The sequence below is a fragment of the Microcaecilia unicolor genome, chromosome 4, assembly GCF_901765095.1.
Source record: "Microcaecilia unicolor chromosome 4, aMicUni1.1, whole genome shotgun sequence".
Lineage (NCBI taxonomy): Eukaryota > Metazoa > Chordata > Amphibia > Gymnophiona > Siphonopidae > Microcaecilia > Microcaecilia unicolor.
Window position 1 is genome coordinate 175,369,557 of NC_044034.1, and position 23,740 is coordinate 175,393,296.

At 41.5% G+C, this 23,740-nt stretch overlaps 2 protein-coding genes across 2 annotated transcripts in view; both read left to right on the plus strand.

Moving 5' to 3' along the window:
• Positions 1-6,672, plus strand: part of MRVI1 (murine retrovirus integration site 1 homolog) — a 188,094-nt gene extending 181,422 nt beyond the window's left edge. The window contains 1 exon segment of the mRNA XM_030200986.1: positions 5,630-6,672. Coding sequence (XP_030056846.1) covers positions 5,630-5,870 — 241 coding nt within the window. The 3' untranslated portion in view covers positions 5,871-6,672.
• Positions 6,673-12,772: 6,100 nt separating this feature from the next.
• LYVE1 (lymphatic vessel endothelial hyaluronan receptor 1) overlaps positions 12,773-23,740 on the plus strand; it is a 33,923-nt gene continuing 22,955 nt past the window's right edge. The window contains exon 1 of the mRNA XM_030200985.1: positions 12,773-13,169. Within this exon, the coding sequence (XP_030056845.1) occupies positions 13,136-13,169 (34 nt within the window). The 5' untranslated portion in view covers positions 12,773-13,135. The remainder of the gene's footprint in view (positions 13,170-23,740) is intronic.

Below are 23,740 nucleotides of genomic sequence, written 5' to 3' on the forward strand. Positions count from 1 at the left end.
GGCATCTGGGATTGGTTCCCTTTATATAAAAGTGCATAGCACCAGTATCCGTGCTCAACTTTGGGTACAAGGAGTTACACCAGCTGAAACCAGGTATAAATCTCAGCATGCAAATGGGGTGCAGATCCACACTATTCTATTTTAAGGGAACACCCCTGACCCATTCACGACCTTCCCATGGCCACGACCCCTTGCAGATCCACACAGAAACACTTAGGCACTATTCTAGAAATAGGCATGTTTGTTTTTGCACAGACCTGCTGTTTCTGCCTCGTTTTAGGACCTTGCATCTGTTAGAATGCTTTTCCGCTGAAATTTCAGCACAGAAGTAGTGCCTAATGTTCAGTGCCTGGTAAAGAATTCCCTGTAAGATTCTGGAATACTGTCAGTTATGTGCCTAAGGGCAGTCAGGTGTGAGCATTTACACCAGCCATTGAGCTAGTGTAAGTACTCACACCTAAAGTGAGGCATGTAAATACAGACTTACACAATTATGCCAGTAATTGCCAATATAGAATTCACACTTAGTATGCATCAGCCTTGCACCTAACTTTAGATGACCTGTAGAGAATTACCCCCAAAAACATTTTGACAAGTCTCAAGTCTCTTTATTACCTGTTATCCCACCCATCAAATTTTATTTGAGCGGTTTACATACATAATGATACAATAAATCAAGAAGAAGCAATAGAATTCCATTTAGATAGGAAAGGAGAGAAAAATAAGTGGCATAATAGAACTACAGTGCCGTTCAGGGCACCCCATTGCATTCATATCTCCAACTTCATCTTCCTTCCCACCACCGCACTCACATCTCCAAATTCTTCAACTTCAACATCCTTTCGACCACCACACTCATATCTCCAGCTTCAACTTCCTTCATACCACCACACTTACATCTCCAACTTCTCCAGCTTCAATGTCCTTCCCACCACCACACTCACATCTCCAACTTCACCAAGTTCGTCCACCACCACACTCACATCTCCAACTTCGCCAAGTTCGTCCACCACCACACTTACATCTCTAACTTCTCCAAGTTCTTCCCACCCAGGGGCGTAGCCAGACAACAGATTTTGGGTGGGCCTAGGCAAGAAGTGGGTGGGCACCAAGTGTTCTCCCCCACCTCCACCACCAAAAAAATATCTCAACAAGTGGGAAAGCGCTTCTTTCCACCTTGGCAGTCTGTAGCAGGCATGCACTGAAAACTGAGCATGTGCAGGTGCTAGTATCGTGGAAAGTAGCACCAGCTATGTATGCTAAATGTATGCTACTGTTGGGTGGGCCTGAGCCCTAAGAGGGTGGGCCCTGGCCCACCCAGGCCCACCTGTGGCTACGCCACTGTTCCCACCACCACACTTACATCTCCAACTTCTCCAAACTCAACTTCCTTGCAACCACCACATCTCCAACTTCATCTTCCTTCCCACCACCACACTCACATCTCCAACTTCTCCAACTTCATCTTTCTTCCCACCGCCACACTCACATCTCTAACTTCAACTTCCTTCCCATCACCACACTCACATCTCCAACTTCAACTTCTTTCCCATCAACACACTCACATCTCCAACTTCTCTAACTTCAACTTCCTTCCCACTACCACACTCACATCTCCAACTTCAACTTCTATTCAGTGTGTGGCAGCAACCCAAAAAGCAAACAGGGTGTTAGGAATTATTGGAAAGGGATGATGAATAAGACCAAAAATACTATAATGCCTTTGTATCACTCCATGGTGCATCTGCATCTTGAGTATTGCACTCAGTTCTGGTCGCCATATCTCAAAACAGATATAGCGGAATTAGAAAAGATTCAAAGAAGAGCGACCAAAATGATAAAGGGGATGGAACTCCTCTCGTATGAGGAAAGGCTAGAGAGGTTAGGTTTCTTCAGCTTGGAAAAGAGGCAATTGAAAGGAGATATGATTGAGGTCTACAAAATCTTGAGAGGTGTAGAATGAGTAGAAGTAAACTCGTATGAGGAAAGGCTAGAGAAGTTAGGTGTCTTCAGCTTGGAAAAGAGGCGGTTGAAGGGAGATATGATTGAGGTCTACAAAATCCTGAGTGGTGTAGAATGAGTAGAAGTAAATCGATTTTTTACTCATTCCAAAATAACAAAAAGAAGGGCACACTCGAGGAAGTTACATGGAAATACTTTTAAAACAAATAGAAGGAAATATTTTTTCACTCAACGAATAGTTAAGCTCTGGAACTCTTTGCCAGAGGATGGGGTAACAGTGGTTAGCATATCTAGGTTTAAAATAGGTTTGGACCCCCTCCGAAGGGACACCACCTTGTAAGTGGTGGAGGGGCTTCCGTGTTTCAATGACTTAGAGGGCTATGCTGAAGGGTTACCCATATCAGACAGGCCTCTGAGGAGAAACCAGACAAAGAGTGTCCCAAACTGGAGGATCCAAGATGGCGTCGAGGGAGGACGTACGTTAGTTGAGTTCCCGTTTTACACCAGAATACCTGAAGAAGTAGGCACGCTCCCCAGAGAATGGGGAAGAGCAAAGGCAAAGCCGTGGTGTTGTCCTCCTCGAACACGGCTGGGGTTCCCACCACTTCTCAGTCTACTTTGGAGAGATTCGAGGTCATAACGTCGGGGATATTGGTTCCTGCTCGGGGAACAGCAAGGCTTTATCGCTGAATCTCAGTGGAGAGGGAGTGACTTTGAGTCCCCCTGTTGGCATGACCTCTCCAAGACCCAGAAACAGTAACGCTTCACTATGGAGGTCGACAGTGGAAACGCCCGAAGTGGGTTAGGATTCTCATGCGATCCAAGGAGGTCCTGGCGCAGCATTGACTCCGGATAATAAACCAACTGGGGGATTGGAGAGTGAGCTCTTCCCCCCGAAGATATCTGGAGCGGTTTCTGTGGAGAAATTGGACCTGGTGAAGCCAAAAAATGTCATAATGGACGCACTATGGGAAGTGCTGCAGAGTGTGAATAATTCTGTTCTTCAGATGTCAAAAATTTTTCAGACATAAATATGTGATTATATCAATACTTATCTAACAAAGTGGAAGTCCAAGATATAAAAATTTAGACTTTGATTACGGAAATGGTTTCTCTACGAAAATCAGTTAATCTGGTAGTGAAGGACAGTCATGTTTCTTGTAAAAAAGTGGAACTTCTGGAGAACCAATTAAGGAAAAATAACTTGAGAATGATAAATCTTCCTAAAATACCCTATATATAGAGTTATATTACTAGTGACTTTTGCCTTTGATTTAGATAAGAACAATGTTTTGAAATTGTATTTCCGATATATGGCTGATAGTTTTTTGGATTCAAAGATAAATATATTTCCTGATATATCAAGGGAATCGCACACTAGGAGGTGTGAACTCTTGGCTTTTAAGCCAAGAATCATTGCCCTAGGTGGGACCTTCCTAGAGCGATTCCCTTGTAAGTGTTTTATTTCCTTATTACTTATTTGTTGAACCCAAGAAATTACAAGAGTTTGTGGAGTTAAAAGAACAGATGAAGAACCCTCTGCAGCAACTTCCTTTAGTTACCACTGTACCGGCTGCAATTACCGATTAACCTTCCTTCCTCAGAAAATATGAATTTGTAAGATTAACCACTTGGTGTTTTTCTTATTTTCTTTGAGATTGTTTTCCTGATCTTGGATCCCCCAATTGTGGACAATTATATATATTGTTGAGAGAAAATGTTTTTTCTTTTTCCTTATATTAATTTCTGTTTTTCCTTACATTTACGTGATAAATGTGAATGTAATTAAGTAAAATGATAAATAAAAAAATAAAAAAAAAATAGGTTTGGACAAATTCGTGGAGGAAAAGTCCATAGTCCCCAGACATGGGAAGCAACTGCTTGCCCTGGGATTTGAAATATGGAGTGTTGCCATGATTTGGGTTTCTACCAGATACGTTTGATGTGGCTTGGCCACTGTTTGGAAAACAGGATACTGAGCCTAAATGGACCATTGGTCTGACCCAGTACAGCTACTCTTATGTTCTTGTGTTCCCTCAGGTGAAGAACTTATAGGAAAGTTTCCTTAAACAAATAAGTTTTAAAGTCAGTTTTAAAGTTAGATTTAAACAGATATAACATTAGCTGTAAGGAAATAAATTCTCTTTTTGAATGAGGCTTTATTGTCCTTAAGCTAAGAGATTTATGTGGATCGACTCTACCATTTACCATTTCTGGTTTCTAACCAATTGCCTTTCTTTGATTAAGCATTTACAAATTATATCTCTACTAACAAAAAGAGGAAAAGACTGGAAATCTAGCATATGTCCAAAATCATAATAATAAAAAAAATAGCTTTACCCCATTGTTTTAGCAGAGTTTACCCTGGGCTCTGCAAATGACAAGTGGCAGTAATTTAGTGTGGGAATAGACAGGACACAGATGAGTCAAGAAAACTCCAGGAAATGGGCAGAAAAGTCCGAGGAAGGGGAGAGGACAGACAATGCTCTGCCAGGAACAATGTGACACATTAGCCGTCCCTTGGAAGGAAAGGGCAAAATATCTATCAATATGCCAGGAGTGAGGACAAGCTGTCAGAGGAGAAGTGGTCTGGGGTATCTTAACTAATATATGCAGTTTGGAAATAAATCAAAAGAAGTGAAAAAAAGATGATACCTTTTTTTTATTGGACCAACGATACATTTTTGACAAGCTTTTGAAGGCACAGCATTCTTCTTCAGGTCAGTTAAGAGCAAAAGATGACAATATCAAAATATATGTATTGAAACCTGAAAAGCATTCCAATGGCAGTCTCCAGGGAAAGGGAACACAAAGAGGTGACTTGAAAACAATCCAGGAATGTAAGACCTTTGAATTTAGAATGATGAAATATTTTGACACCGGCCAGACAGGACTTAACAAGAATCTGTTTTTTTTTAATAACATTACAAACCATAACATTATACCATCGTGTCACCTTCTAATTACCCATCCTTCCCTTCCTGTTTCTCCCTGTCCCTCCCACCCCTATCTTTCCCTCAAGACTGTCACTATATATATTTTGGTATTGTATTAACCTAGTCCAATAAAAAAGGGATCACTTTATTTTATTTTGTTTTAGTTCTATTTATTACTTTTAAAGTGGAATAGCACAACAACCACATTTCTACATACCTTTCAAAGTAAGAGACAAATGTTATAACCATCATTAATATATACATACCTGAGATGCGGCTAGGAGAGGTACAAGGGGAAATCCCCAAATGGATTTTGAATAAAAAATGGCACCTATGTGGATTTTAGAAATGTTACGATTAAAAAAAAAAAAAACAGTGCCTCTTTTACAAAAGTCTGCTCCCCCTGGTGTGAAAACGTGGCTATGTCACTTATACATATATATACAGAAACTACAGAGATTTTTAGACCCTATCGCCTTGCCAGAAAAACTGATGAGTGAATGAAATATAATGCTTGAACTGAGCTAGAATTGTGCATATGAAAATGAGAGAGTCATGGTAGTTTCTAGTGGCACAACACAGTATGTGAGAGATACAGCTCAATGAGGTGTAATTTATTTGCTGTTTTGAAACTGAATGTTTCATCTTACGAAGATCTTGCAAGATGTCAAAATATTTACTACATGTTTGACAGTGAAACTTTCAGATTGAACTATTTTTGTTATTTTCAGCAAAATTGAAGAATTGGTGGATTATTTACATCTTCTGTTCCCTAATCTGGTAAAACATTGGAATGTGTGTGGGATTGTACTAGCTGGGATCATCCTTCTTGCTGCTCTATATGGCATCTACAGCTCCTACCATTCCTGTACTGAGTTGTCAGATGGACCTCATGGAAAAGGTACTTGTTCTGCCATCCAGAAATATTCCTGGTGGAACTCAAGACTTCAACAGAAGCAGCGCACAGACTAAGAAACAATCTTGTATTTCAATAGTCATCACACAAACAAAAGTACCAGTGTCAGCACAGCACACTACCCCGTTATTCTCAAAGTTTCAATCAATCGGTATTTGTTGCTAACATCAGAAACACAGACTTGGGAATAAATAGTGGTTCAATCCGCAAATATTTCTTCCTAGCTATGGTATCTAATGTAGTATGTCAGCTGACCTGCAGTATGTTACAGGAGGAGATCTTCAATGAAGGAAACTGTCTTGAGTTAACTGCATGCCATTGGATTAACACCCATCATGGCATCACTAAGAGACAGGTCGATGTGTTTATATTTATATTTTATGCTAGCATCCTCAAATTTGTTAGTTTTTTTTTTGTGATACAAGATATTCAATAATGTTTCATGTACCACATGAAGAAGCTCTAGTTTATCATAACGAAATGCTAGTTCTTGCCACCGGTTTGTGCACTGTATTTGAGGGGTAGAAACTTGCTGGTGGTGCTTTCTTTTCTTACAGTCAAATTAGCTTCCACCTAGTTCAGGCCTCCTTGGCAGCAGATCCTCCAGGAATTTGCTTCCCCAAGCTTTGAGAGCAGAGACAGTTCTTCTGTCATTTCATAAGAAGGTGAAGATTCTGCTGTTTATAGAGGCGTTTGGTTAGGTTTGTTCTGGTGGAAGTATGGTCTTGCTTTTTTTTTTTTCAGATGGTTAAGGCAGGGGTTCTCAGCCCAGACCTTGGGACAAACCAAGCCAGTCTAAGTTTCCTGATATCCGCAATGAATATGCATGAGATAAGTTTGCATGCACTGCCTCCATTGTAGGCAAATCTATCTCATTCATATTCATTGTGGGTATCCTAAAAACCTGACTGGTTAGGTGTGCCCCAAGGACTGGGTTGAGAACCCCTGGGTTAAGGTAAAGCTCATAGTTTTAGTTTTGCTTGTTTACTGTGTTTTGTTATATTTGTTGTGTTTTTTTCTGTATTATGTTTTATGATTTCTGCAATCTCACAAGGGTAGGTTCTTCCCCTATATTCCCCTGCAATAAATAAATAACTTTATATGGATTCCAGCCTGGCAATCCAAAAGAAGCTTTATACTGACTTTCAGCATCCAGATACATTGGTGAGAGTAGAGATGGTTATTGTCAGTGCCGAACAGGACAGTCCTCTTTAGGGAATGAAGAGGATGTCATGAGTACATGAGTCTAATGTAACTTCAGGCAATGATAAGAACAGCATCTTTCCAGCTGTCAGGAAAATCCACAACAGTGGCAGCCCAGGTTGAGCTCAAAGAGTATCAGCTGATTTAAAAGCAAAGTGACTCAGAACCACTCAAAGCAAGAAAGGAAGCCTAGTGAGACATTTCACTTTTTATACTGCATCAACCAAATTGCTACCTTTGCTGTGAGTATATTGTACAAGCAAACACTAGTGATTGATTCAGCACAAACTATACTGGGGTCATATTCAGGGCTGGTTTAAACATGCTGGGGCCCATGTTTGGGAGGGGACCCCGAAGCCTACCAGCAAACTGTATTTCTTTCAGCTTCAGACAATTTTGAGGCCTCCTGTACCATGGAGGTTCAGGGTAACTGCCCTGTTTTCATCCCCCTAACAGCAGCCCTGGTCATATTTAAAAGATTTGTCCAGGTAGCTTTAGGGATTACCCAGACAAATATAACATTTTTGAATTTCCTGCCCCATACACTGGTTAAAAGGGTATAGGGTTGTGGATTTCATATACTGCCTTGCTGTGGTACAACCAAAGTGGTTTATATGTATTATGTGTAGGTATTTTCTCTGTCCCTAGTGTAGTGGTTTCCAAACCTGTCCTTGGAGAACCCCAACCAGTCAGGTTCTCCAGATATCTACAATGAATATTCATGAAATTGAGGCAGTGCATGCAAATCTAACTCATGAATATTCATTGCAGATAGTCTGAAAACCTGACTGGTTGAGGAACCACTGCTCTAGTAGGCTCACAATCTAAATTTCTTGTACCTGGGGCAATGGAAGGTTAAGTGATTTGCCTAGGGTCACAAATAGCTGCAGTGGGAATCAAACCCAGTTCTTCAGGTTGTCAGCCCACTGCACTAACCATTAGGCTACTCCTCCTCTCCATAATCTTTGGCTGGGCAATCTTGCTGTCTAAGCAAAGTTAACCAGTTTAAATATGGGAGGAGATAAACTTTAACATCATTAGAACCAGTTAAGTCTGATCATAAAAAATATTGTTCTAAAGTGAACTGCAAAAATACATCCAGCTCACTAGTATGGGGCCCTTTTGCTAAGCTGCAGTAAGTGCTAGTGCACATACACTGTTTCCTCTGAGTGTGAGTCCTCCACCTACAGTCCTTCCAGTGGGGGGTGCTGTTTCACTGTCACATTTCCAATAGAGAGGGACAGGCAAGCTCTGCAGGACTCCAGGGAACCTGCCTGTCCCTAGTGATTGAAAGTACAATATTGAAGCAGCACTCCCTACTGGTAACAATGCAGTTGGAGGACACTCGCTCAGCTTACAGGGAACAGTGACCACATATTGTGCTTAGGCATCCTGCAGTAAGTTCCCAATCTGCATGTGCTAATGGGGCACTAGTAATTATTTAAATTTTTTTTGCTGGAGGGGACGTGTCAGGGGGTGAAGAATGGGTTTCCCGGTTATCCAGCTACATTACCTGCACTAACTGGTTAGACTTACTGTATGAGCACATTGCATACAAAGTAGGTGTTGGTAAGTGGCCATGCAATAATGTTCTTTAATGAACGCGTGCTAATGCCAACATTAGCACATGGCCATTAATAGACAACATAGAAAATCGGCCATTTTTTGGCTACAGTATACATGGTCTTAGCATGCAGGAAACCCCATGTAAAGGCATGCTAATACCACTTTTTTACCACAGCTCAGTGAAAAGACCCCTGTAATAAATTGTATTCAATACTTCTGAGTTAACTGGTTAAGTTTTTGAATATCCTAATTAACCAGATAAGTTATCAGATTAACTTTACCAGATAGAACCACTTTATAAAATTGCCCTATTAGATTAATGACCTCTGTTCCAGAATGTAACTTACCTTCAGCTACAAAAAAAGGCAGGAGCCAAAACCCAAATCTCTTCACTGGGTTCCCCTGCTATAGGAGCTAATGTAGAAGAGGATCTTGCATTAACATCTGTAATGTTTTCCCTTTTTTCTAATAATGACAGAATGCAGGGTTTCTTTAAAACTGCATTTAAAAAGAAATTTCATTTTAAGGTCTCACAGTGGTTAGCTTCTTGCTATTTGTTTGTTTAAAAAAATGAAGATCATTTCATTGCCTTTTGGAACTACAAGTGGCATTTCCTACAGTTTCATGATGCACTACATCGGAGCTGCTCAACTTGTAGAAAAGTTGCATAAGACATTTATGAGAAACCTGATATGGAAAGAATTTCTTCATACTAAAATACTCCTTCCCGGCAGTCAGGGTAAGGTATTAATAATGGTACGGTGGCTTCCAACTTTCCAAAAGAAGTCATTGGCAAACAGAAGATGGAAAGGAGTAAAGAGGCTCATTAACCACTAGAACATATGGTACTAAGTGGCTAGTGGCCCCAGTAGGTTGTGTAGCAGGAACAGAGCAGTGACAGTATTGGAGACAAAATGCTGCTGTGATGTATGTTCTTGCATTTATGAAGCAAAACAGCAGTAAAAAAAGAAAGAAAGAAGGGTAGTGAGGGGTTTTGAGATATCTAATTTGAAACTTCCCCTATCAGAAAAGATAGCCACAGATGAAATGTTAAGCCATCTGTTGGAACAGCTTGCTACCCTTGCAGCTTATTCTAGTAGGCTGTTGCTACTGGGGAAACAAAGGTAGGAAACAAATATGAAGAAACAACAATCACTGGAAAATGGCATGCTGATATTTATTGCACTGTGTCAATGGCGTTATTAAATTGGTGTAACTACAGGGAATATAACTTTTGATGGATCTTCAGGAGTGACATGCTTGCAGCTAATAAATGTAGATGTGTACCACTTTCTGACAAGAAACATGGGCGTTCAGGAATAGCTCTATTATATTATCATTTTGAATTTAGTGTCCTTCCTCTAGAGAGAAAGTAAACAGCTTTTTTGTGTTGTCCAGGAGCACTTCCAATAAGAATGAAAGATATCAGAAATTATTTATAGTTGTGCTATGATTGTTAAAAAAATGCACTATTTATTGTCCTGCTTTAACAAACACCTGGGCGGTTCTGCACAGCACTGAGTAGAGAAAATAAAAAACAAAGATCACTGGTTTTGTATTGTTCATTGTTTAAATGTCAAATTAGTTGTAAACTTTGCACAAAGTGTGCCAGCATTGTACTGTATAGTACCCATATACTTGAGTTTGAAAATAAAGATACAGTTCGAAGTGCTCCTGTTTCCATGGGATTTATTTAACGGACCAATACTTCCTTTTATTCCTGCTTTAGAATCATCAATTATTTTAAAATACAATAATATATTTCTAGAGTTGGTAGCTTGCATGATGCTCAGAAGGAACGTTGCATGATGCGGTGAAATGGTACATTGTGTGACTTTAATAGCCTCTGCCACATCCGTTTCTTATGGATTTGCTCAGTTTTCTTTTTTTTTTCTAGAACTTTTGACATGTATTTGGCTTATAAACATTTACATAATTGAGCCCACAGTGATAACCTAAAGAGTTGCAGGCTACTGAAAGTGGAAATCATGTACACTGACTACAGTCGTGCATCTACCTCCACCAAACTGCCAGTGACACAATTTCCAGCAGCCCAACCCATTAAACAACACAACCAACTATCGACCAGTAGCATCAATCCCCCTGGTAGTCAAACTAATGGAAAGTATGGTAACCAAACAACTTACCAATTACCTAAACAAATTCACCATACTGCACGAATCACAATCAGGATTTCGATCCAATCATAGCACTGAAACAGTGCTACTCTCATAACCATATTCAAACAATTAATTGCAATGGGAAACAATGTGCTCCTCCTACAATTTGACATGTCCAGCGCGTTCAACATGGTCAGCCACCAAATACTCTCAAACATCCTGGATTATTTCGGGATTGGAGGAAACGTACTTAGATGGTTTGAAGGCTTCTTAACAGCAAGAACCTATCAAGTGATATCAAACTCAAAAACGTCAACACCATGGAAACCTGAATGCGGAGTACCACAAGGATCACCGCTCTCGCCGACCCTTTTCAACTTAATGATGATACCATTAGCCAAATTGCTAGCCAACCAAGGACTCAACCCGTACATCTATGCAGATGATGTTACGATATACATTCCATTCAAACAAGATATAGCCGAAATCACAAATGAAATCACACACAGTCTCCAAATAATGAACTCATGGGCGGACGCATTCCAACTAAAGCTGAACGCAGAAAAAACACAATGTCTCATCTTGTCTTCACAATATAATACAAACAAACCCAATACCATAAACACACCAGACTACACCCTCCCGGTCTCAGACAGCTTAAAAATTCTGGGAGTCACAATCGACCAAAATCTCACACTTGAAGATCATGCGAAAAATATAGCAAAAAAATGTTCTACTCAATGTGGAAACTTAAAAGAATCAAACCTTCTTCCCAAGGGAAGTATTCCGCAGCCTAGTACAATCAATGGTGCTAAGCCATCTAGACTACTGCGATGCCATTTATGCTGCATATAAAGAAATTAAGAAGCTTCAAACCGCTCAAAATACAGCAGCCAGACTCATATTTGGGAAAGCGAAATATGAAAGCGCCAAACCCCTAAGAGAGAAACTACACTGGCTCCCACTAAAAGAACGAATTGTGTTCAAAGTTTGCACCCTGGTCACAAAATCGTTCACGGGGAAGCCCCGCCTATATGTCAGACCTTATAGACTTGCCTAGCAGGAATGCAAAGAGATCAGCACGTACATTCCTCAATCTCCATTACTCTAACTGCAAAGGACCTAAAATATAAATCCACATACGCGACAGTTTCTCATACATCTGCACGTAGCTATGGAATGCACTACCGAAGGCCATAAAAATAATGCAAGACCTAACTCTTCCGAAGGCTACTGAAAACAGATGTGTTCAAGAAGGCATACCATAAACACCCATCTTAAACACCAAAAAATAAGACTTTACACGACATAGACATAATTGAAATCTTATCACTTGACTGATCAACCTCCTTACCACTAATGAATAAGCATAACCACTTCAATCTCTATGTCAAATATGGTCTCTCCATAGTCGATGACCTAAAGAATGATACAACCCAATTTCGTACTCAGGAATGTTCATGTATTACTATAATTTATTCTTCCAATTTCTTACTCAGGAACTTTCATGTATTACCATAATTTATTCTTCCTTAACATATAAATGCACATGATATAAATCTATACCATGATCTGTTCACGTATGTCACGTTACATGTATGTTACCATGTATGTATGCAACTTAACACATTACCATTTGTAATTCTGTTACCCGGAAATGGCAACCGCCATTATGGCAAAAGTAAGCCACATTGTAGCCTGCAAATTGTTGGGAAATGTGGGATACAAATGCTACAAATAAATAAATAAATAAAATGTGGTATCCACCGTGGCCACCCCACATCTCTATCCCCTCCCCCTCACACACACCTCCTCTCAAATGCCCTCATCCCTCAAGTTATCACATTAATAAGGATTTCGGAAACATTATAACACTTATTATAACACTTACATTGGAGATGCATTGCTGCCGGAGATTTCCAAACTTTACAAGATATTAATAATACCAAATATAATATAGCAAGTGAAGTATTCAAATCATTACAATATACGCAGCACCCGCAATTGAGCAGATTAAAAAAAAACCACATACGTATGCACCTTCTTCCCCAACTGTTTATTGAGATCTGAAAGTTCAGTCCCGAGTTATCTTCCTTCCTTCTTTCTGTGCTGTCGAAATCAACATTAGTAGAATTTCCAAACATCCGTCCATGCACTGAAGTGAAAGACGTGGTTGGTACGTCATGTATTTCCCATCCAGTGACCCTGGATTTGCAGCACTCACTCTGCTCTGACATTCTAATCGCGAACTCGTGCGGTGACACATCAGCATCACTCCAGGAGGCATTTACATTCTGCAGCGCTCAGAGCTTGGATTATCAACCTCATCTCTTCTTGAACTTTTACAGGCTAGGGAAGCCCTGCTTGTGGGTCTTAGCCAGAATGGCTTCTACTTCGGTATCACTTTTGTTTTGTTTTTAGTCGGGATCATCATGCAAGGATCTCAGAGTTTTTTCAGCCTGAAAGGTATGTGATGTTGTGTGGAATGTTTCAGCATCGGTGTAAAGGATTCAAAAATCTTTTCCAGATTGCTCTCTGCGTCTGGCTGGGTTGGATTCAATAAGTGCCGCTTTAAATAGTTTGCAAAAAAAAAAAAATCACTTTACATTTTATACTCTTGTTTTGGAATTATTAGTCTCAGAAAAGCAGAGAGAATTTTTTTTACTGCATGTTTATTAGTAAAATATGCAGTTCAACGGTGTATAAATATATTTAAGGCAAGAAGAGAAGTGTGTGACTAAGGGGGATAATCAAAACTGCCCACATTGCTGCAGCCTCTGGGGGTATTTTGACACTTGGGATTTACATTAATAATCAAAGCAAAAGCCTGAGCTGTTTTTTTTTCCTTGATTATCCACTTCTGCCCCTCCCCCCCCCAAAAAAAAAAAATTACATACAGAATATGCACCTTTTTTTCAGCAGTGTAGCTTTGATAATCCCAAACTGTGCATATATTATGGCTAACTGTCCTGGTACCCTTCACTCAGATTTTCTCTCCTCTCATGCCATCCTCGATCCACTTCAATCCGGTTTTCGCCCTCTACACTCGACAGAAACAGCACTCTCTAAAGTCTGTAATGACCTGTTCCTTGCCAAATCCAGAGGCCACTACTCCATCCTCATCCTCCTCGATCTATCCGCCGCTTTTGACACTGTCAATCATGACTTACTTCTTGCCTTGGGTTCCAGGGCTCTGTCCTCTCCTGGTTCTCCTCCTATCTCTCCCACCGCACCTTCAGAGTTCAGTCTCATGGATCTTTCTCCACCCCCATCCCCCTATCTGTTGGTGTTCCCCAGGGATCTGTCCTTGGACCCCTTCTCTTCTCAATCTACACCTTCTCCCTGGGCTCCCTGATCTCATCTCATGGTTTCCAGTATCATCTCTATGCTGATGACACCCAGCTGTATCTCTCCCACCAGACATTACCGCGGAGACCCAGGCAAAGGTATCAGCCTGCTTATCCGACATTGCTGCCTGGATGTCCAACCGCCACCTGAAACTGAACATGTCCAAGACCGAGCTCATCGTCTTTCCACCAAAACCCACTTCTCCTCTTCCTCCACTTTCTATCTCAGTTGATAACACCCTCATCCTCCCCGTCTCATCTGCCCGCAACCTCGGAGTCATCTTTGACTCCTCCCTCTCCTTCTCTGTGCATATCCAGCAGATAGCCAAGACCTGTTGCTTCTTCCTCTTTAACATCAGCAAAATTCGCCCTTTCCTCTCTGAACACCACCCGAACTCTCGTCCACGCTCTCATTACCTCTCGCCTTGACTTCTGCAACTTACTCCTCACCGGCCTCCCACTTAGCCATCTATCCCCCCTTCAATCTGGTCAGAACTCTGCCGCACGTCTTATATTCCGCCAGAACCGATATACTCATATCACCCCTCTCCTCAGGTCACTTCACTGGCTTCCAATCAGATACCGCATTCAGTTCAAGCTTCTCCTTCTTACCTACAAATGCACTCAGTCTGCTGCCCCTCACTACCTTTCTTCCCTCATCTCCCCTTATGTTCCTGCCCGAAACCTCCGTTCACAGGACAAATCCCTCCTCTCTGTACCCTTCTCCACCACCGCCAACTCCAGGCTCCGCTCATTCTGCCTCGCCTCACCCTATGCTTGGAACAACCTTCCTGAGCCATACACCAAGCCCCCTCCCTGCCCATCTTCAAGTCTCTGCTTAAAACCCACCTCTTCATTGCTGCATTCGGCACCTAACTCTTACCGTTCAGTAAATCCAGACTGCCCCAATTTGACCGTTCACTTGTCTTCTAGATTGTAAGCTCTTTGAGCAGGGACTGTCCCTCTATGTAAATTGTACAGCGCTGCGTAACCCTAGTAGCGCTTTAGAAATGTTAAGTAGTAGTAGTAGTAGCCTACTTAACCTGTAACAAAGGTTCTCCATAGACAGCAGGATACACATGCCAAACGTACTTTTAGCCACTAATCAAGGCTGTTACCTGTGGAAAAGGATTTGGCTATTGGGGGTAATTTCATAACAGGGCACCTATATGGCATGTCCAAAAAAAACTACCTATTTTTATTAAAGCAACATGGAGAGGAATAATCGAATGGCGCTGGCAAAATAGATTGCCGGCGATCTATTTTGGTGGCGCAGCAAACAGCTGGACGAACCGTATTATCGAAAAAGATGGCCAGCCATCTTTTCTTTCGATAATACGGTTTGGCCCGGCCAAATGCCAGAGTTCGCCGGATTTGAGATGGCTGGTTTTGTTTTTTCAGTGATAATGGAAAAAAATGCCGGCGATCTCAAACCCAGCGAAATCCAAGGCATTTGGTTGTGGGAGGAGCCAGCATTTGTAGTGCACTGGTCCCCCTGACATGCCAGGACACCAACCGGGCACCCTAGGGGGCACTTCTAAAAATTAAAAAAATATATACAAATCCTCCCCAGGTGCATAGCTCCCTTACCTTGGGTGCTGTGCTCCCCAACTCCCCCCCAAAACCCACTCCCCACAACTCTACACCACTACCATAGCCCTTATGGGTGAAGGGGGCACCTACATGTGGGTACAGTGGGTTTTGGGGGGGGGGGGGTTGGAGGGCTCAACACTTACCACCACAAGTGTAACAGGTGGGGGGGGATGGGCCCGGGCCCCCCTGCCTGCCACTGCAAACCAACAAAAACTGTTCCAGGGACCTGCATACTGCTGTAAGGGAGCTGGGTATGACATTTGAGGCTGGCATACAGGCTGGCAAAAAATATTTTTATTTTTTTAGTGTGGGAGGAGGTTGGTGACCACTGGGGGAGTACGGGAAGGTCATCCCCCATTCCCTCTGGTAGTCATCTGGCTTCATCGTGAAAATAAAAGGACCAAGTAAAACCGGTGAAATACTGATTAACGCCGCTTTTTTTCCCATTATCTGCGGAAGCCGGCCATCTGGTAGCCACGCCCATGCCCGCCCATGCCGACACGCCCCCTTGAACTTGAAGGGAAAGCGGCGATGGTGTCAAAAAATCAGCTTTCGATTATACCGATTTTGCCGCTTTTGAGAGATCGCCGGCCATCTCCCAATTTATGTCGGAAGATGGCCGGCGATCACTTTCGAAAATAAGCCCGATAGGCACCTATATGTCTTGATAAAATAGACTCTCAGAATTATGTAAATGCTCTCACACAAATTTACACCTGCTTTGAAGTTGTACGTGTTTGCCTGCACTCACTGCATATACACACATTTTATGTAACATAATACAGTTAGTATATACATTTCAACTCTGCCCTAGCTCTGCCCTGAGAACACCTATGCACTATTCAATCAGCTTGTATTCAACCAGGCTGTTCTATAAGAAGCATTTTGCACATGTAAAACCTACTTTGAGCATAGAAAATGTTTTTTTAATTAACACCAATAAACAGGTGTCGAAACATATAAAGTGCAACATAACTCTTTGCATAGAGAATATTTGCAAAGCACATATTTTTTCCTCCAGCAATTTGTCCAAACCTTTTTTAAACCCAGATACACTAACTACTGTTACAATCTGTTGATTGGCTTGTTAACTAATATAGGGGCCCTTTTACTAAGGTGCGCTAAAAACTGGCCTGTGGTAGTGTAGTTGCATGTTTTGGGCGTGTGTAGAATCATTTTCAGCATACCTGTAAAAAATACCTTTTTAAAATTTTTTGATGAAAATGGATGTGCGGCAAAATGAAAATTGCCACGCATTCATTTGGGGTCTGAGACCTTACCGCCAGCCATTGACTTAGTGATAAAGTCTCACTTGATATCCATGCGGTAATCGTCTACATGCGTAGAATGACGATTACCGCCCAGTTTCTGCTGCGCGCCAGAAAATAAAAATTATTTTCAGGCATGCATAGCGGGACACGCGTCAAAAATGAAATTACCGCAAGGGCCACATGGTAGCTGGCGGTAACTCAAAATTGATGTATGTTGGGCGTGTGTAGGCATCTACTTGGCTTAGTAAAAAGGGCCTCTAAGTTACACACACAAATCCAGAATATAACTGATGACAGGCATGCAAATTCAGGTATTCTGTAACAACATGCCTAATTCCCGACCCACCCATGCACCTCCCATTCCCACGCCCCCAATAAGTACCTGAATATGTGTAAACCGCTCTGAATATACAGTGAAACCTTGGTTTTCGTCGATAATCCGTCCGAAACAATCGGCGAAATCCAAAACCGATGAAAACCAAGGCAATTAACGAGGACGGCCAAAATCGGGAGAAGGACGTCCATCTTCCGATGCAAATTGGGAGATGGACGTCCTTCTTTTTTCGACGAAATCCGAGGCAACCAACGAAAACCGAGACAAATTTCTCATCGAAATCTGAAACTGACGAAAAACCGACGTCAACGAAAACTGAGGTACTACTGTAGTTGCAAAAACCTCAGAAAGGTGGTATATCAAGTCCCATTTCCGTTTCCCTTTGGAGTTGCGTGCTATGAAATTTAAGCATGCACGTTATTGAAAAGGGTATAGGACAGATCTGCCATTACTCCTAACTGCTGCCAATTACATGCTTGTTGACTCCAATAATTGTTAGCACCTAATTAATTTACACGTGGATCGGGATTAACGCCCAAATTTAGGTGACCTATATAGAATCCGGTAGTCTCTGGGTAAGTGTTCCTGGCACATAGTTTAGGCAGAATAGAGGCAGAGTTTACGCTGTAGACATGGTTTTATAATACACACAGGTTCACATCTGCAAGATATTCACACATTTACATCAGCACTGGAGCAGGTGTAAATTTGTGTACTGTCAGGGCTGGTTCTGGGAGCCCATAGGACCTTATAAGTACTATTTTGGACTTTTCACATAAGTGTCATGTTTTATAATCAGACCCATTATATGCACCTTAATTGGTTATAGTGAATACTACAAAGAAAGAATTTCATGTCAGTGGCATAGCCATGGATGGGCTGGATAGGCCGGGGTCCTCCCAGTTTGCACTCAGGCCTCAGCCAGCTGAAAACTTCCTCCTCCTCCTCGGGCAGCCAGTGCTCTTCCAAATGGCAGCCAGAAGCACTTACCTCGAGCTGACGCTGACACCAGCCTCCTCTGTTTTCGTGCATGCGCAAGCACTGAGCATGTGCTGTCTACTGGCAGTGGTGACAGCCTGGGTACAGTACAGTCAATTACCACTTGGAACAGCACTGGCTGCCCGAGGACATGGAGGTCTTCAACTGGTAGGGCTTGGGGATTCCCGCCAGCTCAGGTATTTAATATTTTGGGTTTGCAGGGGAGAGCAGAAAGTGGGCTGGGGAAAAATTTGGCCATCTGGATACGCTCCTGTTTCATCTTACATTGTTTTAAAATGCATTTCAGAACTTTCATAATATTTTAAGTCACAGCTTCACTAATCATGGGTTGGGGCCTCAAATGGAGTCACAAACCCTGCATCTAGGGTCATGCTTGGGTGGGCTCTCAATAGGTGCATCATTATTCTGCACCTCCAGGGGGTTACACAATTTTATTTGGCTTTAAAAAAATTCAGGAAGTAAAACAGTTCAAGCAAGAGCTGAAGACTTATGTCTTTGAACAAGCATATGGGGTAGCAGAAGATCAGAACTGATTTGGCAGAAACAATGTTATTTGAGTAATTAGAATGAAGCCTGAAAAGAAAATGCTTTAAAATTTTAATATGCTTTAATTTGTTTGAAATTTTATGTTTATAAGAATTAATGTCTTTGATTTTATGTATGTATGCTTTGTTAACCGCTGAGAACTTTTCGATTGTGCAGTATAGAAATGTTTAAATAAATAAATAAATACTCATGGGGTCACAGGCACAAAAAGATTGATAAGCACTTTTTAAAGTATTTATTCCACCATCAGCAAACAGACCAATTTGTTTATATACTGTAAAGCTTTCTGATCCTCAGTTTTAGCTCCATAATCCCCAATAATATGTACACCCAATGTTGTCTGTCAAAATAAGCAGTGTCTGTTTCCAAGACTGCTAAAGCAATTGTAAAGAGTGGTTAGAAAAATTTAGGGGGGCTTTTACTAAAGATTAGCGCATGTTATCTGCCAAAGAACCCATTTTATTCCTATGGGCCCTACTGTAGATAACATGCATTCATCTTCAGTTAAAGACCCCTTTAATTAATAAACCAAAATGGATGCAGAAGAAACCTGAGCCAAGAACAACCTAAAAATATACAGAAAACGTCACACCATTCTTCCCTGAAAGTCCCACAATTTTATTTGAATTTAGTGAACAGCAAACTTGAGAAAAGCAATTTGAACCACTGTGGTTTTCTATATCACAATAAGGGCCCTTTCATTAAAAGGCATTAGAGTCTTGGCTTAGCGTGTCATAACGAAGGACTTTCCTGTGCGCTAAGCTCAGATTTTTTTTTTTGCAGGTCCCACACTAATTTTTCCATTAGCATGAGGGACTTGCAAAATATTAACACAGAAGCACTATTTAGGAGGTGCTAAGTGCCCCCCCCCCCATTTTAATACAGTATTAGATAATTAGGGACAGATTCTATATATGGTGCCTAAAAAATCAGCGTGGAAAACATTTCCGCCTAAGCGTATTCTATAAGCAGCACCTAGATTTAGGTGCAATATATGGAATATGCTGTCTTGATATCCCAGCGCCTCAAGCTATGCACCTCCATTTACACCAATGAAAACATGGCGTAAATCCCTGCATGTAGATTTACGCACACTGGACCATATTCTATAACTATATGCTTACATTTTGAAATGCCCATTTTCCTGCCTATAATCACGCCTCTTTTTGCCTGCATGCATTAAAATTTAGGCACAGTGTGTTACAGAATACTTTTAGCAAGTTGTGCGTGTAAATTCTAATTATTGGCAATTAGTGCTCATTATTGCTTAAGTGCTGTTAATAATGCTATTTAGCTTGTTAAGGCAATTAAGTTATGTGCATTGTTATACAATACGCTTGGATTTTGGTATGGAATGCTGGGTGCGCTATATAAAATCCAGGAGTTAGGACATGCTATATGAATGCAATAGCTGGTTAATGCTTCCACGCCCATTCTCCACCCATGACACGCCCCCTCTGGAAAATATTTTTAAAGAATAGTTAGCATGCACTAGCATGTGCTAACAAGCAAAATACCACAAAAGGCTTTAATATGTTTTTCACACCCAATAAATAAAATAAATTCCCTTTAGTAAAAAGACCCCTAAGTGCATTAAACTGAACAAACATGAGGTGATGCATTTCTGAATTTGACTAACTTTGAAGTCTGAAAGTGTTGGTTTTGTTTGTTTGTTTTTTGCTTTGATTCCATCTTCTATAAGAGGATGGAATCAAAGCAAAAAAACAAAATAAGACTTTTGAACATCAAAAAAGGCATAGAGGAGAGAAACCTGCATAGATTGGCAAGTACAAATCTATCCACCTTGCCAGGCAGACTAGATAGACCATGTTGGTCTTTACCATCTTTTAATATGCTACTATGGGGCTCATTTTCAAAAGAGGAAAAACATCTAAAAAGTGTTATAAGCATCATTTGCATAGATTTCTTCTCAAAACATCCAAATCGGTAATTTCAAATCCTGTTTTTGCAGACATTTATCTATGCATTTTGCCTGCAGTATGTCAAATCACAAGGGGGCATGTCACGGGAGTTTCAAAGGTGGGGTTAGGGCAGGCTTAAGATGTGCCTAACACTGGATGTGTTACTGCCATAATGGAAGAAAACCAAAACGTCTAGGGCGAAAATGTCAATGTTTTGGTCTAGATCTGTGCCTTATATGACCAGATGACCACTGGAAGGATTCAATGATGACCCCCCTTACTGACCCCTCCCACCCCCAAAACTTTGAACAAAATGGTACTCACCAGACTCTATGACCACCTCAGATGTTATTACCAGGTCCATTAGAGCAGCATGCAGGTCCCTGGAGTAGTGTAATGGTGGGTGAAGTGTACTGTAGACAGGTGGCTTCAGGTCCATACCTCTCTCTACCTGTTATACTTGTGGTGGAAACTGAGCCCTCCAAAACTCTCCAGAAACCCACTGTACCCACATATAGGTGCCCCCTTCACCCATGAGGGCTACTGTAGTGGTGTACAGCTGGGGGTAGTGGGTTTTGAGTGGGTTTAGCAGGGTTCAGCAGACAAGATAAGGGAGCAACGGTGAGATGTGTACCTGGGAGCATTTATATGAAGTCCACAGCTGTGACACCTAGGGTGCCCCATTGCTCTCCTGGGATGAGCAGGTCTTTTCTGCCATCATCTACTATGTTACTATGATGTCTAGGAGACCAGTCTGCTAACAATGCTGGCCCCCTCCTACATCCCAATGGCTTGATTTTCAACATTTCTCACATGTCCTTTTTTTTCCCCCAATGGCCTGAAAAGATAAACACACAGAGCACAAAACTGTATTACAAATGGTATTTTCGAAAGAAAAAAAAGATAGACATATTGCTTTTTCAAAAATGGTTACATTTGCTATTCGGATTCAGGATGTTTAGCACAAAGGGCTAGATTCTATATATGGTGCCTACATTTTATAGAATAGGCTTAAATTTCTGTGCTGTATATAGAATATGATGAGTGCTGGTCCATGTGACTAAATTTAGTCGTGGTCAATTACGCCAACTAAAACCTGGTATATCCCGACACTTAAATTAGGAGCCCAGCAGGCGTATTCTATAACAATGTGCATAGATTTTAGAAAAGCCCATGACCCGCCTATTCCACTCCCATAACTGTGTCCACTTTTCAACAATGTGACTTACAATTTACACACACCATGTTACAGAATACGCTTGGACAGTAGTACATATAAATTCTAATTAATGCCAATTAGTGCTGATAATTGCTTAACATCCCATTGTCAGCACTGATTAGCTTGTCAACTAATTAAGCTATATGCATTGTTATGGAATACGCTTTGGTTTCCATGCAGAAATCTCATCGGGGTTTATAAAATCCCGGGGAAAACGCCCAAAATCCGAATTAGATGTCATATTAAAAATGCCCCTCCACATAACTTTGTAAGTCTAAGTGCTTTAAAAATACGCCTCCACGTTCACAGTTAGGGATCCTTTTAATAATCTGCGGTAAGTGCTAGCAAGTGCTTACCACAGCTTAAAAGGGTTTACTGCTGGATGCACTAGGGTGTCCTCTGGAAATTTTGCACTTTGCACACACACACATACACACACACCATGTGCTAAAAATTCTTAATTTTTTTCATGGAAGGCGCATGTCTGGGGGTGGAGAGTGGGCATTTCTATGCTAACCAGTTAGTACACCGGCAACTGATTCGCTTGTGAACCTTTATCACCTAAAATAATAGGTGGCGGTAAAGCCTCACATCCTAATCTTTTTTAGTGGAAACAATAGCACATGGCCACTAATGCTGGAAACTGGAAATCTGCCATTTTCCAGCTGCAGGAGGAAATGGCCTTAGCATGCGAGAAAGACCTGTGTAAGGGCTCGCTAAGGCCATTTTTCCCGCACCTTTGTAAAGGACCCCTTAACGTACCATCGGAGAAGTTGTTTATATCTATTTATTTCAGAACCTCTTCCCTGAGAACAGCTAACAAATGCACTGTAGGGTATTGTAACTGTCTTAAAAAACAGGAAAGTCAACAGACATATAAATCTTGTCTAAGCACTTTACTCCAAGTATGCACTTGGGTCGCAAAATCCAAGGGAACGGTACAGTATAGGGGGAGAAGTGCTTCAGTGTACGAAGGAAGAGCGGGGACTTGGGGGTGATTGTGTCTGATGACCTTAAAGCTTCCAAACAGGTAGAAAAAGCAACAGTCAAAGCCAGAAAGATACTTGGGTGCATAAAGAGAGGCATGACCAGCAGGAAAAAGGAGGTGATAGTGCCGTTGTATAAGTCTCTGGTGAGGCACCATTTGGAGTACTGCATGCAGTTCTGGAGACCGCACCTACGAAAAGATATAAATAGGATGGAGTCGGTCCAGAGGGTGGCTACAAAATTAGTAAGCGGTCTTGAACGCAAAAATTATAGGGACAGGCTTATGAACCTCAACATGTATACGCTGGAAGAGAGGAGGGAGAGACAAGACATGATAGAAACATTTAAATATCTCAAAGGCATTTATGTACAGGAAGAGAGCTTTTTTCAAATGAAAGGGAGCTCTGGAATGAGGAGGCATATGACAAAGTTAAGAGGGAATAGGCTTAGGAGTAACCTAAGGAAGTACTATTTCACAGAAAGGGTGGTGGAGGCGTGGAATGGCCTCCCAGTGGAGGTGGTGGAGTCTAGGACTGTTCCAGAATTTAAAAAGGCATGGGATAAGCATTTGGGATCACTTAGGAACAGGAAGAATTAGGGGTTACAGAGGATGGGCAGACTGAATTGGTCATATGGCCTTTATCTGCCGTCATGTTTCTATGTTTCTATTTGAAACAGGGGCGTAGCCAGACAACAGATTTTGGGTGGGCCTAGGCAAGAAGTGGGTGGGCACCAAGTGTTCTCCCTCCCTCAACCACCACCAAAAAATATCTCAGCTGGTGGGAAAACACTTCTTTCCACCTTGGCAGTCTGCAGCAG